Below are 19,444 nucleotides of genomic sequence, written 5' to 3'. Positions count from 1 at the left end.
TGATGAACCTCTATCCGGCGGAGTAGTCTTCCCACCAGCGGCCACGGGGGGAACGCGTATAGGAGCAGATCGGCCGGCCGCGAGAGCATCGACGCCCTCCGCCCCCCGCTCTCTCCGGCGACTGAAGAACCGAGGAGCCTTGGTGTTTTGGGCGGACGCCATGAGATCGAGGCGAGGAGATCCCCACCGCCGGACAAGCAACTGCATGGCCTCGTCGGAGAGGGACCACTCTCTGGGATCCAGAAACTGGCGGCTGAGGAAATCCGCCTGGACGTTGTCTACTCCCGCGATGTGCGAGGCCGCCAGACGGCCCAGATGCCGTTCCGCCCACTGCATTAGCATCGCTGCCTCGAGCGCGACCTGCGGACTGCGAGTGCCGCCCTGTCGGTTGATGTAGGCCACCGTTGTCGCATTGTCGGATAAGATTCTGACGTCCCGATTCCGAAGAAGAGGCAGGAAGTGGATGAGCGCCAGCCTGACCGCTCTGGTTTCCAGACGATTGATGGACCACTTCGACTCCTCCGCGGACCACGTCCCCTGCGTGGCGCTGCGGTCGCAGACTGCTCCCCAGCCTACGAGACTGGCGTCGGTGGTTACCACTACCCAATTTGGTAGATCGAGGGACACGCCGCGCGCCAGATGCTCCGGGACCATCCACCAGGACAAGCTGTTCCTGGCAAGCTGGGGCAGCGGGAGAATCACCTGGTAGTCCTGCGAAAGAGGTTTCCAACGGGAGAGGAGCGCTCGTTGCAGAGGTCGGAGGTGCGCAAATGCCCAAGGGACCATGTCGATGGTGGAACCCATGACTCCCAGGAGCTGCAGATAGTCCCAGGAGGTGGGAGCTGGTAAGGCAGAAAACCGCTGTATGTGCTCCCGCAGGGCTTGCGCCTTGTCCTGGCGTAGGAAAACCGCGCCCAGACGGGTGTCGAAGGTCGCCCCCAAGAAGTCCAAGCACTGCGAGGGCACGAGGGAGCTCTTGGAGAAGTTGACCACCCATCCCAGGGACTGCAGAAACTCTATCACCCTGGCCACCGCAGCCTGTCCATGCCGAAAAGACTTCGCTCTGATGAGCCAATCGTCCAGATAGGGGTGGACTAGAATACCCTCCTTCCGAAGGGCAGCCGCCACGACAACCATTATCTTGGTGAAGGTGCGCGGGGCCGTTGCCAATCCAAACGGAAGCGCCACAAACTGGAAATGCTGGTCCAGGATCTTGAAACGTAGCAGCCGATGATGCTCCCGCCGGATGGGGATGTGCAGGTAGGCCTCCGTCAGGTCCAAGGAGGCCAGAAACTCCCCTCGGTGTACCGCCGCGATCACCGAGCGCAGCGTTTCCATGCGGAACCGGACCACCCGAAGGGATTTGTTGACTTCCTTCAAGTCCAGAATGGGGCGGAAGGAACCGTCCTTCTTCGGTACCACGAAGTAGATGGAATAATGGCCCGAGCCCACCTCTCCGGAGGGTACGGGCACAATGGCGCCTATCTCCCACAATCTGTCCAGCGTCAACTGCACCGCCCTTCGCTTGACGGCCGAGCCGCAGGGAGAGAAAATGAACCGTCCCTTTGGAGCGCGGGCAAACTCCAACGCGTAGCCGTGTCCTATGGTGTCCAGGACCCACTGGTCCGAGGTGATCCGCGCCCACTCCTCGTAGAAGAACGCCAGCCGCCCCCCAATCCTGGGGACGGCGGAGTGGGCGAGCTGAACATCATTGAGAGGACTTGAGAGAAGGTTGTCCCGCTGTGGGAGCGGAACGCGCGGGGCGGCGCCCACGAAAGGAGCGTGTCCAGGGCTGAGACCTGGAGGCAGAGGGCCGAGTCGCCGCCGGCCTGTAATTCCTGTAGCGCCTTTGTGCCCTGGCTCTGGTCCGGGAGGACGAGAATGCCCTGGTGGATCGATATCTGTCCTCCGGCAGGCGATGGACCGCGTTTTCCCCCAGAGATTTGATGATCTGGTCCAGATCCTCCCCGAACAGGAACTTACCCCTGAATGGCAGGGAACCCAGACTCGATTTGGAGGACGTGTCCGCCGCCCAGTTGCGTAGCCAGAGGAGTCGACGAGCCGCCACCACCGAGGCCATGGAGCGGGCGAGGATCCTAAAAAGATCATAGGAGGCGTCAGCCCCGTATGCCACCGCAGCTTCCAGCCTATCCGCATGGGCGGCCTCCTCGGGTGGCAACACCTGCGAAGTGAGCAGTAGCTGCACCCAGAGGAGACTGGCCCGCTGGGCAAGCGAACTGCACATCGCCGCCCGCAGCCCCACTGCGGAAACCTCGAAGACCCGCTTGAGGAAGACTTCCAACTTGTGATCCTGCGTATCTCTTAGCGCTGCTCCACCCGTGACCGGTATGGTCATCCGCTTCGTGACCGCCGACACCGCGGAGTCCACCCTGGGTACCTTGATGAGATCCAGGAAATCTTCCGGCAGCGGGTACAGCCTCTCCATGGCGCGGCTGCCCTTCAGAGCCGCTTCCGGGGCATCCCATTCCCTGGTGAGAAGCTGCAGGAACGACTCGTGAATGAGAAAAGCCCGAGCCCTCGGACGAAGGGCTGCCAGTACGGGATCCCCCTTCTTAGAGGAAGTGACGACAGCGGGCGCAACGGGAGCTGGCGGGTCCGGAGGAGGATCGAGGTCCAATCCCTGAATGATTTGCGGAATTAGGTCATCCAGCTCTTCCCGCTGGAAGAGGCGCAACGTGCGTGGATCCTCTCCCTCTGAAGTAGAGTCCCCTTGTCCCGAAGCTGCAGGATCCGCCCCAGGGGAAACTGGGGCCGACCCAGTCCCCCCCGAGGCCACAGGGAGCCGGGCGTGTACGGGGAGCTGTGGGGCCCCCACGCCCGCCGGAGCAGGGGGGGCCGGGGAGAGGGACGAAGGTCGCAGTAGCTTGGGTGGTGGAGGCCCCGCGGGAGCAGCCAGCTCCTGCAGGTACGCTGTGTGCATCAGGCGGATAAACTCCGGGGAAAACCCCGGCCTACGCGGGGGGACCTCCGCGGGTGGGGGCCCCGGGGGACCCTGCCCCTGCGGGTCTTCCTCCGGATCCGTCTCCGGTAGTAAATTCGGGGGGGAGCCCTCTGAGGCTTCCCCATCCCCCAGCGCTGCCTGAGCTCCTTCAGGGCGCAGCGCATGTAAAATGGCTGCCGTTCCCGCCAGGAATGGGGGAGGGGCCGGCCCACGCCGCCCGGGCAAGGCTGCCATAGGGAGAGAATGAGTGAGGGTCCGATATGTGCCTTCCCCCCCGGGGAGGCACCTAGCGCAGATCCCCTCCCTCGACACGCGCAATCCAGGCTCGCCGCAGGCCGAGCAATGCGCTGACCGCGGCATCGAGATCGCGATGAAAAAACAGTTCCCGGCAGCTAAAAACACCCAGGGCCTCGGGGGGGGGGGGGGGGGGGGGCCCGCGAGACGAAGCGCCGCTGCGGGGGGGCCCGGATGGCCTGCACTACCCGCTGACGAGAAAAACGGAGCCGCGGGGGGGCCTTCCTGGCCGCACAACCCGCCGACCACTATCTCCCTGCTCCCCGCTGCAGCCCACGTGGAGCCGCAAAATGGCCGCGGGAGAGGGAGAAGACGCTGGTAGGCCGGTCCTACTGGCAACCGCGTCCACCTAACTAGAAAATAAAATAACAGCAGCAACAGAAAGCAACTTACCCCGGGGAGGCCACTAGCGCCGGGAAAGGAGAGAGAGAGAGAAACAGAGAAGCACAACAGGGAAGCCACGCCTCTCCAATTAAGTAATTAACTTTGCCCTTTTTTTTTTTTTTTTTTAAATGAAAGACAACTTGATCCAAGCAACTAGTGCTAACAAAAGACAGAGAATAAAGCCCCAAAACAAGGGAAACACAAAAAAGGTTATAGGTGATCGGGAGCAAGCCCAGATTCCCCTACTCGCATCTGCTGGAGTCAGAAGATACTGAACTCCTGCAGAGAGGGTAGTAGTACTTATGGTGACGCCCCCTCAAAGCTTTGGGCTGACTCCATCTGCTGGATTGGGGACATAACCCACAGTCTGGACTGATCCAGGTACGTACAGGGAATTTGTGATATTACAACAGAGAGGGAGAATGGACAGAGACAGGATGGGAGTGGCCACCTGGTCCCTCAGCGGAATCAATACCACCAGTGAGTCCACAGACCAGGAGCGAGGACATTCGCTCCTGGCAAGCAGAGGCCAGGATGTTTACAGGGGTCTGACGCTTACCCACTGCAAGAAGAGGCTGGTAGTGCTTCAGGTTTTTCGTTGTGAGTGGGGGACACATGCGCACTGCGAACGGAGGCAGCGGGAGACCAGAGAGGAGGCCGGTGAGCAGAAACTTGAGCTGTACTTCCTGGGACGGGGACGCTTTCTGAGGATCATCAAATCCTGGCGTGCTCTGCCCTGCTGCATGTGGAGGGAAAACCAGAACTCAATGAGGCCCCCAGCACGGGAAGCTGATCCCCAAAGAGTTTGACACAGAGCCCTAATAAATGACTGATGCCCACATTTTTAAGCAATGGCAAAACCTTAAAAGCGGAAAGTAAAAACCTGTCTTTTCCTGAAATATTTATGTAGCTGGAGAATTAGATTAAAAGCATGCTGAGGCCAGACTATAAACTTCACTGCTAGCCCGCACATCCATCAGCCAATCCAGCAAGCTCATGGGCAAGGGCATGAGAAAACGCATCCTTCCCCAGCACACGCTAACCTCCTGGTAATCTCCCAGCCCTAGATGGGACTCTATGCAGGCCTGCAGGCTGCTAGCAGCTCAAACGCATCCTTCCCCAGCACACCCTGACCTCCTGGTAATCTCCCAGCCCTAGATGGGACTCTATGCAGGCCTGCAGGCTGCTAGCAGCTCAAACCCATCCTTCCCCAGCACACCCTGACCTCCTGGTAATCTGCCAGCCCTAGATGGGACTCTATGCAGGCCTGCAGGCTGCTAGCAGCTCAAACGCATCCTTCCCCAGCACACCCTGACCTCCTGGTAATCTGCCAGCCCTAGATGGGACTCTATGCAGGCCTGCAGGCTGCTAGCAGCTCAAACCCATCCTTCCCCAGCACACCCTGACCTCCTGGTAATCTGCCAGCCCTAGATGGGACTCTATGCAGGCCTGCAGGCTGCTAGCAGCTCAAACCCATCCTTCTCCAGCACACCCTGACCTCCTGGTAATCTCCCAGCCCTAGATGGGACTCTATGCAGGCCTGCAGGCTGCTAGCAGCTCAAACCCATCCTTCCCCAGCACACCCTGACCTCCTGGTAATCTGCCAGCCCTAGATGGGACTCTATGCAGGCCTGCAGGCTGCTAGCAGCTCAAACGCATCCTTCCCCAGCACACCCCAACCTCCTGGTAATCTCCCAGCCCTAGATGGGACTCTATGCAGGCCTGCAGGCTGCTAGCAGCTCAAACCCATCCTTCCCCAGCACACCCTGACCTCCTGGTAATCTCCCAGCCCTAGATGGGACTCTATGCAGGCCTGCAGGCTGCTAGCAGCTCAAACGCATCCTTCCCCAGCACACCCCAACCTCCTGGTAATCTCCCAGCCCTAGATGGGACTCTATGCAGGCCTGCAGGCTGCTAGCAGCTCAAACCCATCCTTCCCCAGCACACCCTGACCTCCTGGTAATCTGCCAGCCCTAGATGGGACTCTATGCAGGCCTGCAGGCTGCTAGCAGCTCAAACGCATCCTTCCCCAGCACACCCTGACCTCCTGGTAATCTGCCAGCCCTAGATGGGACTCTATGCAGGCCTGCAGGCTGCTAGCAGCTCAAACGCATCCTTCCCCAGCACACCCTGACCTCCTGGTAATCTCCCAGCCCTAGATGGGACTCTATGCAGGCCTGCAGGCTGCTAGCAGCTCAAACCCATCCTTCCCCAGCACACCCTGACCTCCTGGTAATCTCCCAGCCCTAGATGGGACTATGCAAGCCTGCAGGCTGCTAGCAGCTCAAACGCATCCTCCCCCAGCACACGCTAACCTCCTGGTAATCTGCCAGCCCTAGATGGGACTCTATGCAGGCCTGCAGGCTGCTAGCAGCTCAAACGCATCCTTCCCCAGCACACCCTGACCTCCTGGTAATCTCCCAGCCCTAGATGGGACTCTATGCAGGACTGCAGGCTGCTAGCAGCTCAAACCCATCCTTCCCCAGCACACCCTGACCTCCTGGTAATCTCCCAGCCCTAGATGGGACTCTATGCAGGACTGCAGGCTGCTAGCAGCTCAAACGCATCCTCCCCCAGCACACCCTGACCTCCTGGTAATCTCCCAGCCCTGGATGGGACTCTATGCAGGCCTGCAGGCTGCTAGCAGCTCAAACCCATCCTTCCCCAGCACACCCTGACCTCCTGGTAATCTGCCAGCCCTGGATGGGACTCTATGCAGGCCTGCCGGCTGCTAGCAGCTCAAACACCTGAGTGGTAAATAAATACTGCTCTTTCAATACAAAATATTACTTTAGGTACATGTGATCTCTCTTCATACAGAAAGGGGAGTGCATTTCCTTCAGGTCACTACACTGAAGTGTGGCACTGAGCTTATTACTGTGCGCAGTCCTGAGGGTGGCTCCTCCTTGTCCTTCTTACCGATCATACTGTCCAGGGAAAGATCTGGCACTTTACTCTGGAAGGGCTGCACAGGAACTCCGAGGAAAGAGGCAGGCGGGTAGAGGCGGGCACCGCTCACGCTGCTGCTTTAAACACACAAAGCATCATTTATAACTTCCTTCCTTCCGTACACTCTCACAGCTAAAACCAATAATGCTGGTCACATTTCCTCCCAGTGCGGTCCAATGGCTCACCGCTGCGCTGCAGGCCAGGCTCAATTCCTGATCACTGGGATGGCCACCGGGCTAGGAGAGCGAGGCAAAGAGTTTTCCAAGCTCCTGCTATTGCACACAGTGAGCAGGAAGTGCAGTCTGTGCCTCTCAGCCAGGAGGCCTGCCATTGTACTGGCAGCACTGGATAAGGCACAGCCGAGGCAACCGTGAGCGAGGCTTCACAGAGTTTTAACCAGGTTAGGACCAGCTCTGATCTGAAGCAGAAGGCAGCGGAGGGGGGAGAGGGGAGGTGTGATGGAGGTCTTTACCCAGCTCTTGGGCTCCGGTTCAGGGTGTTGCACTTAAGTTCCCAGATCATGACCCTGCCGTCGCTGACGATGAGTGCCACTGAATTCTCAGTCCCCGGGTGGATCGTCATGCTGAAGGGGCGCACTGTCTTCGTCACCCTTATAGCATCGCACTGGCACCGAAGGTCATAGGTCACCTCCTGAATGGCATCTGGATCTATAAGACAACAGACACAACAAAGTCCTCTGCATCTGAGCATGTTTATCACTTTCATTCCCCAAAATATCACTATGGCAGGAGCATGTAACTCATGTCCACACATTCAACACCAGAGCACAAGAAAACAGCGCTCAACAGGCAGCAGCTCACAAGGAAAGCCGTGCCCCTGTGCACACTGGACAGCAGAGAGCTGTGCATGACAGTCGAGGCAGGCGGCAACACCACAGCTCACACGGAGAGCAGTGCCCCAACAGGCAGTGGGCAGCAGAGCTGCAGCTCACATGGAAAGCAACACTCCAGCGTGCAGAGTGCAGCAAGGCCGCAACTCACACAGACAACAGCATGACATCAGATTTGTTCTTTAGCCTTTTTGTAAAAAAATAAAGATCACAAAATGTGCTGCATATTTTTTCCTATCCTTGTCATCTCTATAATCCAATACTGCAGGGCAAGTGGATGAGCAACTCTCCCCGTGCAGCAGACTGACCACCACACACTGATAAAAGAGCTAAAAACCTAATTACGGTATTCACAGAGCACTAAAGGTGAAACTGACATAAACAAGATGCTGAAACTGCTTTCAGCCAGTGGTGTCTATCACCTCACATTCGGTCCCCGGCTGCACTGTCTGCTTCAAATAAAGCCCGCAGGCTGTGCTCATTCTCCCTTCTTACTATCACAGAGCTGATGTTTCCCCAACACTATCTGCGCACTCTCACCTAGATCCTCGTTCGGCGCCCCCAGCATGGTGCCGCTGGACCGACAGACCCGGAAGGTGATGCAGCCGTTCTCGTGCAGACAGAAGAGGGCATCACGCTGAAAGCAGGGGATCACCTGCACAACAAAGGACATGATTAGGCTCCTGGACTCATGTGCCAGCACACCTGCCACGCCAAGCTGGCACGGGCCTTTTCAGACAGGCTACCTGGAAGGATGCTGAGACGTTGCCCAGCTGGAGTCCACCATGGAGGCATGAACAGGGCAATCTGAACCTGAGCTACAAAGCAAAGTGATATCGCAATCTTCTGTACCTTCTTTAGTGCAACGGCCACACAGAATACGACAGAGTGACAGAATTTCTGCCGAGTTTGTAAAGGAAACAGATAACACTGTCTTCTATGCTGGACTCAGAGTTGCTGTGCATTGCTCTTACGTTGCAGCCCGGTCACAGTAAAGCACGCAGGATCTTTTCCTTTCCTGTAAATCCCCTCCAGATCAGTCCAGACGAGTGGGTTTTGCATCCCTACCAGCAGATGGAGGCAGAGCAAAACTTTTCAAGCACTGCTACAAAACTGAGTGTGCTACCTGCAGTTCCTCGGTATTTCTCTGTCTCCAGCAGATGGTAGCGGTGTAAAACCTGCAGTCTAGAGTTTAAAAAAAAAAAAAGGAAGAAAGACGATAAGGGGCTTTGGCTCCCTAAGGTGCTAGGTTCCTTCGTGGGCTATCCCTTAGGTCAAGCCAGCAGTCGGAGGCCCCTGGCTGCCTCAATCCGAAGCCATCAGAGGACTTGAAGGCCAGGAGCCCTGGCTCCCTCAGTTCCTCTGGATCCCCCTCACCTGTTCCTGGCTGCAATACTCAGGGAAGGATTCCCGCTATTGCCTTGTTCTAAGTGTACGACTTTGCTTTGTGTTTTAAATAAATAAATAAATAAATAGACGGTGCAAGAATCTGCCAGCGCATGTGAGGTGCTGGCCCTCCTGCAGCAGGGGGGGTGAGCAGGGAGGCCACAGCTGCACACCCGAGGTCCGGAAGGGCTCACAGAGGTTTGATGCAGCACAGCCGGGGTCCGAGAGGGCTTGACAGGATTGGCGTGGCGCATGCGTCGGGAGGCAGCGTTCACCCACCTGGGATCCGGGAGGGCTCAGAGAAACAAGGCGCTGTCGGCGCGGCGCACAAGAGCAGCACGCCAAATCTTGCAGGGCCTTCGGGGAAAAGCGTTCGCGCCTGAAGGCAGGCGCACTCTGTCCCGATAATGCCTCAGAGGGCAAAGACAGCTCCTCGGGGGCAGCAGACAAGCGTATCAGCTGTTCTTCAGGTGCCAGCAAGGAGGCCGCCAGAGACGAGGAGGACACAGAGGCTCTATGGTCTCCTCGTGGTAGAAGGCAGATGGAGTCAGGGGAAGACAGGTACTCCCCACCCCCGCTCTCACCGATGGTGCAGGAAGCTCCTGAAGACCGGGAGAGCGGGGAAGAGCCGGATGAGGAGATCGCTGGGCACACCAGTGATCGGAGGAGTTTGTCGCTGAGTTCGTCCTGCTCCTGCATAAGGCTTATTTAGTTAGGCAGGGGTCAGGGGTGATGCGTTCGCACATTAAGCAGGCCGCGCAGAAGCCCGCAAGAAAGCTTGGGGGGCTGATCCATCGCTTGGGCCTTAAGAACATAAGAAATTGCCATGCCGGGTCAGACCATCAAGCCCAGCATCCTGTTTCCAACAGAGGCCAATCCAGGCCACAAGAACCTGGCAATTTCCCAGACACTAAGAAGATCCCATGCTACTGATGCAATTAATAGCAGTGGCTATTCCCTAAGTAAACTTGATTAATAGCAGTTAATGGGCTTCTCCTCCAAGAACTTATCCAAACCTTTTTTAAATCCAGCTACACTAACTGCACTAACCACATCCTCTGGCAACAAATTCCAGAGCTTAAAAGAACTTTCTCCAATTAGTCTTAAGTGTGCTACTTGCTAACTTCATGGAATGCCCCCTAGTCCTTCTATTATCCAAAAGTGTAAATAACCGATTCACATCTACTCATTCAAGACCCCTCATGACCTTAAAGACCTCTATCATATCCCCCCTCAGCCGTCTCTTCTCCAAGCTGAACAGCCCTAACCTCTTCAGCCTTTCCTCATAGGGGAGCTGTTCCATCCCCTTTATCATTTTGGTTGCCCTTCTCTATACCTTCTCCATCGCAACTATATCTTTTTTGAGATGCGGCGACCAGAATTGTACACAGTATTCAAGGTGCGGTCTCTCCATGGAGCGATACAGAGGCATTATGACATTTTCCGTTCTATTAACCATTCCCTTCCTAATAATTCCTAACATTCTGTTTGCTTTTTTGACTGCTGCAGCACACTGAGCCGACGATTTCAATGTATTATCCACTATGATGCCTAGATCTCTTTCCTAGGTGGTAGCTCCTAATATGGAACCTAACATCGTGTAACTACAGCAAGGGTTATTTTTCCCTATATGCAACACTTTGCATTTGTCCACATTAAATTTCATCTGCCATTTGGATGCCCAATCTTCCAGTCTTGCAGGGTCCTCCTGCAATGTATTACAATCCGCTTGTGATTTAACTACTCTGAATCATTTTGTATCATCTGCAAATTTGATAACCTCACTTGTCGTATTCCTTTCCAGATCATTTATAAATATATTGAAAAGTACCGGTCCAAGTACAGATCCTTGAGGCACTCCACTGTTTACCCTTTTCCACTGAGAAAATTGACCATTTAATCCTACTCTCTGTTTCCGGTCTTTTAATCAGTTTGAAATCCACGAAAGGACATCACCTCCTATCCCATCACTTTTCAAACGCCTTCTGAAAATCCAAATACACTACATGTTTATTAACCCCTTCAAAAAAATGTAGCAGATTTGTTAAGCAAGACTTGCCTTGGGTAAATCCATGTTGACTGTGTTCCCCTTAAACCATGTCTTTCTATATGCTCTATGATTTTGATCTTTAGTTTCCATTATTTTTCCCGGCACTGAAGATAGGCTCACTGATCTATGATTTCCCGGATTGTCCCTGGAGCCCTTTTTCAATACTGGGGTTACATTGGCTACCCTCCAGTCTTCAGGTACAATGGATGATAGGTTACAAATTTTAACTAATAGATCTGAACTTTCATTTTTTAGTTCCTTCAGAACCCTAGGATGCATACCTTCCGGTCCAGGTGATTTGCTACTCTTTAGTTTGTCAATCTGGCCTACTGCATCTTCCAGGTTCACAGTGATTTGGTTCAGTACGTCTGACTCATCACCCTTGAAAAACATCTCCAGAACTGGTATCTCCCCAACATTCTCATTACCAAAGAATTAATTTAGTCTTTCTGCAATGGCCTTATCTTCCCTAAGAGCCCATTTAACCCCTCGGTCATCTAACAGTCCAACCGACTCCCTCACAGGTTTCTTGCTTTGGATATATTTTTAAAAGTTTTTATTATGAGTTTTTGCCTCTATGGCCAACTTCATTTCAAATTCTCTCTTTGCCTGTCTTATCAATGTTTTATACAGGGTGGTCCATGGAAAAGTAGCCCGTCTCCAATACCAGTGCTATGCAGGCAGGCTACTTTTCCATGGGCCACTCTGTACTTAACTTGAGAATGCTTATGCTTTTTCCTATTTTCTTCAGATGGTTCCTTCTTACAATTTTTAAAGGATTTTTTTTGGCTAAAACAGCCTTTTTCACCTCACCTTTTAACCACGCCGGTAATCGTTTTCCTTCCTTCCACCTTTCTTAATGCGTGGAATACATATGGACTGTGCTTCTAGGATTGTATTTTTAAACAACGTCCATGCCTGTTGAACACTTAACGTTTGCAGCTGCACCTTTCAGTTTTTTTCTAACTATTTTCCTCATTTTATCAAAGTTTCCCTTTTGAAAATTTAGTGTTAAAGCTGTAGATTTGCTTATTGCCCCCTTCCAGTTATTAGTTTAAATTTGATTATGTTATGATCACTGTTGCCAAGTTGCCCCACCACCTTTACCTCTCTCACCAAATCCTGCGTACCACTAAGAATTAAATCTAAAATAGCTCCCTCTCTCGTTGTTCTGGAACCAATTGCTCCATGAAGCAGTCGTTTATTACATCCAGGAACTTTATATCTCTACCATGTCCTGATGTTACATTTACCCAGTCAATATTGGGGTAACTGAAATCTTCTATTATTACTGTACCGCCAAATTGGTTTGCTTCCCTGATTTCTCTTAGTATTTTATCATCTGTCTGACCATTTTGTCCGGGTGGACGATAGTATATTCCTATCACTATACTCCTACCCAACACACATGGGATTTGTACCCCTATAGATTCTATTTATTTATTTTTTTTATATACCGAAATTCATGTAGCAGAGTTACAAATCAATTCTACTGAGCATTTAGTCTCTTATATGATCTTTATCTTATTTATTTATTTATTTGTTATTTTTATTATACCGAGTTTCATGATAGGAATCACATCAACCCGGTTTACAATTAACAATGTGAGTAAAGGCAGAGAGTAACAAAGTAAAGAACATTTCCCAATACAAGAACAAATATAGTATGAAACTTAACAAATATTATAACAATATTTTGGATGTGAGAAAGTTACAAAAAACATGGAAAAATAACTTGGATATGAAAGGGGAAGAATTGTAGAACGACTATAAGCATTTTAACCAGCTGTATCAATTAATAAATATGTATAATATTATAAAATGTAGATGTGTAGCAAAATGATTAGATAAGATATTGTTGTGAAGTATAATAAAATGTTGCTGTGACTGCGTGTGAAGTTAGTGGGATTTTTTTTTTTTTTTTACAGTTCCTAACTTTTGTGTTTATGCTGATGACTCTATACCCTCCCGGATGACTCTATACCCTCCCGGACCTAAAGTGCCACACCCCCACCAAGTTGATCCTCCTTATCATCGCGATATAATTTTTACCCTGATATAGCACTGTCCCATTGGTTATCCTCCTTCCACCAGGTCTCTGTGACGCCAATTATGTCAATCTCATCATTTACTACTATACACTCTAACTCTCCCTTGGATGTTCATCGGCAGATGATGAAAGATCCATTTCTGATTCAGACAGTTCAGAAGATCCTCAAGGGGTACTAGTGATGACCCTGGGAGGATCTCGGGACCACCTGGTTGATGAGGTTCCAGATGTGGATAAGCCCCTATTGAACCGGAGGTGGAAGAAGATGATCCTAAAGTTGTCCATTGGTTCTGGAAGGAAGAGCTGAGCCCCCTTCATCCCTCAGGTTCTGGGGGTGGACCCAGTTCTGGATGGGCTGCGTGGACCTCTAAAGACTTTGCTTTACTGAGAAAGGTGAAAAAGCTGGTGAGCCGGGAGTGGTATGCTCCCGAGGTAGATGCTTCGATTTCTGCTGTGACCAAAAATGTGACCATTCCGATAGCAGAGTCGGCTGCAGAAGTTGGAGATTCAGTTGAGGAGAATGTTTGAGGTCTCGGCTTTCAATCTTCGAGTGGTATGTGTAGTAGCCTCAGGCAGTGACCTGCTTGTGCTGGATACTGAAGGCACAGGAGAGAAAGTCTGGGTCTTCAGCGAGGTCAACGCAGGCAGCCCATTTAGAAGAAGAGGTGGCCTATGTGACGGATGCACTGTATGATTTGGTCAGGATTTCCACCAGAAGCATTCCTCGAAGGCTTCTGTGGTTGCATAATTGGTCGGCCAATGTGCAGTCCGGGTCACAGCTGTATAATCTTCCTTTTAATGGGAAGTTGTTGTTCAGGGAAGACTTAGAACAACAGATGAAACATTTAGGCGAATCAAAGGAAAATAAGTTGCCGGATATGAAGTTCAGCAAGAAGAATTTCCCATTTTCGAGAGGTAGAGATTTAGGGAAGCTCCCACCTCGGCACAGAGATAAGCCTCAGGATGCAGCAGTCCTTTTGAAGGGCCTCCCATAATAGTTCCGGTCAAGGAGCCAGAGGAGATAAGGATTTGCAATAAAGCCAAGTCGGTCCACTCCTCTATGGAGGCTGTCGGGGGGGGGGGGGGGGGGGAGGTTGACTCTCTTTTAAGAGAAGTGGCCCAAAATTCTATCAAAACTGTGGGTTTTCTCATCCAATCAGAAATGCCTATGTAGTGTCCCATTATAACTCCCATGTCAAACGAGAAGCATTACATGATATGTTGCAGCGCTTGCGGTGGCTGGAAGCAATAGGACTACTACCACCATGAAAATGGGGCTAGGGAAGATATTCAGTGTATTTCGTGACTCTGAAAAGAAAAAACAAAACAAAACACATTTTTCGGCCCATCCTGGATCTGCAGAAGGTCAACACAGCTCTGCAGGTTCTACGTTTTCAGATGGGAATGGTGCGAACAGTAATCAAAGCAGTAAGCAAAAGGGAGTTTCTGCTTCCTTGGATTTGACAGGAGCCTAACTGTATATTCCTCTCCGTCCGGACCATCAGATGTTTCTGCAAGTGGCAGTACTGGGCCAGCATTTTCAGTTCCTGGCTCTTTCGTTCGGCTTGACGACCGCTTCCAGGACTTTCCCAAAAGTGATAGTGGTGGTTAGCAGATGTGCTGAGAAGGGAAGGAATTATGGAGTACCCATTCTTGGATGACTGGCTCATCTGGGCAAAGTTGAAATTGGAGTGCAGTCACTCGAGTTAGCAGGTTCTGAGTGTGTTGCGGTCTCTAGGCTGGGTAATGAACTTAGCAAAGAGCAAGTGAGGTCCATCCCACTCGGAGTACCTGAGGGTGCAGTTCGATACCTGATTGGGCTAGGAGTTTCTTACCATGGAGAGAGGGAGCAAGTTACAGTCTCAATTGCTTCATCTACTTCGGGTCAGTGGCCAGTCTGCGATTATTTGCAGGTCCTGGGTTCTATGGCTTCTACAATGGAATTAGTTCCATGGGCGTTTAATCACATACGACCACTTCAGCGAGCACTTCTGTCCCATTGGAATCTGTTGTCAGAGGAGGTTTACCTGTCTTTACCACTTCAGGGGTGCTCCAGGTCCAGTCTCTCGTGGTGGCTGTCGCGTCCCATCTCGGAGATTCCGGATTGGGTGGTAGTGACCATGAATGCCAGCCTCAAGGGTTGGGGACTGTTTATCAGGGCCAGAAAGCTCAAGGTCAATGGTCAGCAAAGGAACGCACTGGTCTATCAATCACTTAGAAAGGATAGCGGTTTGCAGGGCATTAGTTTCCTTCCTTCCACAAATATGAGAACAGACCTTGTCTGTCTTCTCGGAAAACACGATTACGGTGGCATACATCTATTGTCAGGGTGGAACAAAAAGTCACTAGGTGGCTCAGGAGACTCAGGCACCGTTTGGTTGGGTAGAGCAGTATCTGGCGAGGATAGTGACATCCCATGTGACTGGAGTGAACAATGTGCAGGTGGATTATCTCAGCCGGCAACAGCTGGATCTAGGGGAATGGAAATTATCCTCGGAAGCCATGGTCTTTATTCGGGCCAGGTGAGGCAGTTCTCTGTTGGATCTGACGGCACCGCGCATCAATGTGAAGGCCTACAGGTTCTCCAGTCGCAGGAGAGAGTTCGGTTCTGAGGGGGCAATGCTTTCATCCAGGTCATGGCCCACGGACGTTCTGCTGTATGTGTTCCTACCATGGCCTCTTGTAGGCAGAATTCTGAGGCGGACAGAGCAGCATCCGGGATGGGTAGATCTCGTGGCACCGGAGTGGCCGCACCAGCCATGGTTCACGGATCTGCTGCATCTAGTAGTGGATGGACCAATCCAATTCGGGCATTGGCAGGAGCTGCTTTGTTAACTGCCCATACTCCCGGATCGGCTTTAAGTGGAGACACTTGCGCTTGAAGAGTTCTCTGAAGCGGTGATCACTATTTTGTTTCAGGCTAGGAGACCTTCCACTTTTCTGGCTTAAGTCCAGATGAGGAAGGTGCTTGAAGCGTGGTGTCTGGATCAGGGTGTCTTATCCTGTATGAGTGGAAGTTTCTCACATCTTGGCCTTTTTGCAGGATGGTTTGGCCAAGGGGGGGGGCTTGCAACTCGCTACGCGTGCATGTGGCAGCTCTGGCATGTCTGCAAGGTAAGTTTTAGGGGAGGCATCCAGATGTCATTCGGGTTTGAAGGGGGCTGAGCTTTTCATCCTCTGGTCCGAAAGTTGCCCCCGGCTCGGAACCTTAATTTGGTTCTATGAGTCCAGTGGGCCCTCCTTTCCAGCTGTTTGCATCAGGCATCACTGAAGGATCTTACTTTGCAAATGCTTTTTTTCTGGGGGCAATTTAAGCAGCCAGAAGGATTTCAGAGTTACAGCTTTTGTCATTTGCAGATCCTTTTCTTTGGATCACGGACAATGACGTCTCATTGTGCACAGTCCCTCCCTTTTTGATTAAGGTTGTTTCCACCTATCACATCAGTCAGGTGATGGAGCTTCCTGTTTTTCAGCGCCTGACAACCAAGATGCAATATGCATGGCGGCTTCATTTACTGGATGTTCGACAAACTCTTATGTTATCTTAAGGTCACTAACAGTTTTCAGTGATTGGAGCATCTCGGTCTTTAGTAGGGCAAAGAAGGGTGCAAAGGCTTCTAAGGCATCAGTCGCACTTTGGCTAAAGGAAACGATCTGTTTGGCAAACATCTGTAAATGTTGGATGGGCGTAAGTAGCAGAGTTTCAGTTGATATTTCCGCAAGAGACTGGTCATGTGATGACATGATCCTAGCTTCGTAAGCTTGCCAGACATTACCGTTTGGATATCAGAGTGCCTGAGGAGACTACCTTTGGTGAAGGTGTGTTGCGAGCTGTTCTTTCGGGTTCCCGCCTCGTGTAGGGGAGCTCAGGTACATCCCACTTGTCTGGACCGATTTGGGGTATGAACAGGAAAGGAAAATTGGTTCTTATCTGCTAATTTTCGTTCTTGGAATACCACAGATCAGTCCAGAGGCCCATCCCATTTGACTGCAAAAGACTTGTAATAGTGCTGGCTGTACATAGTGCAGAACAATTTTCAAGTTCTTTGTTGGGGAGTGAGGGCTCCAGTTAGAGAATTCCAACCCTTAGTTCTACTGCTCGCCTTGTAAAGGGGGTGAGGTTATTTGTGGTGGGGTTCACCTTGGCTTGGGTACAGGTCAGTACTGAGGACTGCAGGTGGCACTCTCAGTTAAGTAGCAGTGTCTGAAAAGTTTTTCTCTGCCTCCATCTGCTGGTAGGGATGCAAAACCCATTTGTCTGGACTGATCTGTGGTATTCCAGGAACGAAAATTAGCAGGAAAGAAATAAACTTTCCTACTTCCTGGCTCAGGTTTCTTAAGAAGCAATGCTTAGTCACAGTTCTGAACAAAGATGGAAACTTTACCCTCGCCTGGGCCAAACATTCCTCCCTGCTCCCTATGCCAGCGATTACTCCCTATGGGCACAGCTCTGTCGGAAGTGTTGTTTTTCCAGTCTGTAGTGACTGTGCTTTTACTGCTCACTTTGTGTTTTTTGCTAAATCCTAATTACACTTCTGAGGTTCTTCAGAGGCCAGGAAGTGTATTTATATATTTATTTAGATTTGCCTTAGGGCTTCCCATTCACAGCTCAAGGCAAGTTAAAGTCAGGTAGTTCTCTATCCCCAGAAGGCTCACAATCTAAGGCCTACACAGCCACCAAGCCGCGATGTACTTTCGGGGGAGGAGTCCACTACTGCGGGGGGATGTTTCCGCCGTAATGGACCCCTCACCCCCAAAAAACATTGCGGCTATGTTGCATGTTTTTTTTTGTCTCATGGCCAAACACCGTGGAACAAAAGAACACAGCGAGTGGCCCTTTAACACAATGTTGGCCCCAAGCTCAAGGGACCGCTACTGCCTTCAAGGTCCGCTGGCCCAAAAAATAAAATCCTGACAAAATGGGGAAGTCCAGTGCTGATCTCCAGAATGAGCAGCCCCGACTCCCCATAAGTTAAAAAAAGAAAAAATGAGCCTGCCAAAGGTAAGAGGTGCATTGGGTGGTCCGCACCACCCCTCCCGCTTCCCCCCCAAAGGAAAGCCCCCAAAAAAATAGCAGGTCTGGGTGCCCCTGTAGGGAGATATCCCATGTTTTAGCTCTGAAAGCAGCAAATATGAATCATAACCACCAAGAAATATGCAGTCAAATACTGACAGGCCCCAAAAGCACTGTCTGAGTGGCAAAACAAGAGTCCTTGCCCTAATGAGAATTTTACACTGAAGAATACGTTTTCTAGATGTGCCTGTTTGTAAGGACCTGTTTAAATAAAAAAAAGAAGACAGAGAGACAAAACAACAACTAAGCTCATAAGCCAGTGTCAGGGACCCCAACCTTTGGAAGGGGGGGGGGGGGGGGGAGTCAGACAGAGAAAAACACCCTGGCATAAGAGTTTGGCATACAGATGTGGCATTTCTCCCCCCAAAGTAATAGGGAGGGGGAAAGACCTGCAATGCAGCAAAGACCCTCCACCCACCACGTGATTGTGCATGAGCTTATGCATATTTATCAGCTGGAAAGTAGAAAACAGGGGGGAAAATAAGGAGGGAAAAAAAGGATCCTGGGAGCGAGACCCTGGAACGGGAGCTAGACCCTAAAAAAGCGAACCCTGAGAGCAACCCTGAAGGTGAAACCAGAAGAGTGGCCTGGAAAGAAAGAGCGAACTCGAAGTAGCCCACACCCCTGGCTATTGAAGAGGGAGAAGACTAGATGTGGCCAGGAGACCGGAGATAGCATTACGAGAGACGGTGGTGAGTAATCTGAGGCAACGGGGTGCCGAGAGCAGCATGACAGCGCTGCCAGTATGAGAAGGGACCCAGAAGTAAGCCCCCCAGATAGCCAGTAGCTCTGCCAGAACCCGTTCCAGAGTTAAGTCTCCTCACCTGCCCACGTTCTCCAGTACTCCAGCCAGAGCCTGTTTCAGAGGTGACCAGAGGTATCGCCTGAAGATTGGATCAGGGGTAAGTGAGTTAGCCATAAGTATTAATATATTAAGCAGGCTAAGGTTTATGGCATGTGTGAACCCAGAATGGTACAGAACTTTCTTTAGGGAAAACTGGTGCTTATTGGCCAGGAAGTTAGACAGGAATTGTTATTTTCTAAATGCTATGTCCTACCAAATCTGATAAATAAAAGTCTGTTTCTGAGGAGAACACGCTATTTCCTGACTTAGGATCGTGGAGTAAGATGGGAGGGCATTTGGAATTGTCCTGTAGCAGACAGGTCCCTGCACCCCTAAACTCATTTACATCACCCTCCCCTTCATCCCCCTAAAAGTAATTGAAAGACAACTGAGTGGTCCAGTTCCAGGCTCTCACACCCCCGAACCTTTAAAAGTGGTGTAGGTTCCCCCTTGCACCTGGCCCGGTCAGCAACATTTTTCAAAATAGCGCAGAGCTGACCTTGCCCCAGCCATGTGTCTAGGGATCAGACCTCGGCTAAAGGAAAACTGGTTCTTACCTGATAATTTTCGTTCCTTTAGTACCACGGATCAGTCCAGACTT

At 51.4% G+C, this 19,444-nt stretch overlaps 1 protein-coding gene across 4 annotated transcripts in view; it reads right to left on the bottom strand.

Moving 5' to 3' along the window:
- WDR11 (WD repeat domain 11) overlaps positions 1-19,444 on the bottom strand; it is a 238,628-nt gene that overhangs the window by 147,317 nt on the left and 71,867 nt on the right. The window contains exons 7-11 of one of the 4 annotated variants that reach the window (XM_029610533.1): positions 18,824-18,883; positions 7,980-8,094; positions 7,062-7,257; positions 6,560-6,666; positions 4,200-4,379 (exon numbers count right to left, since the gene is read on the bottom strand). In XM_029610533.1, coding sequence (XP_029466393.1) covers positions 4,200-4,379; positions 6,560-6,666; positions 7,062-7,257; positions 7,980-8,094; positions 18,824-18,883 — 658 coding nt within the window. The remainder of the gene's footprint in view (positions 1-4,199; positions 4,380-6,559; positions 6,667-7,061; positions 7,258-7,979; positions 8,095-18,823; positions 18,884-19,444) is intronic. The other 3 variants (XM_029610534.1, XM_029610535.1, XM_029610536.1) reach the window with 3 other exon arrangements.

Source organism: Rhinatrema bivittatum, chromosome 7 (assembly GCF_901001135.1).
Source record: "Rhinatrema bivittatum chromosome 7, aRhiBiv1.1, whole genome shotgun sequence".
Classification (NCBI taxonomy): domain Eukaryota; kingdom Metazoa; phylum Chordata; class Amphibia; order Gymnophiona; family Rhinatrematidae; genus Rhinatrema; species Rhinatrema bivittatum.
Note: the sequence above shows the minus strand (reverse complement) of the source record. Positions and strands in the feature narration are given on the sequence as shown.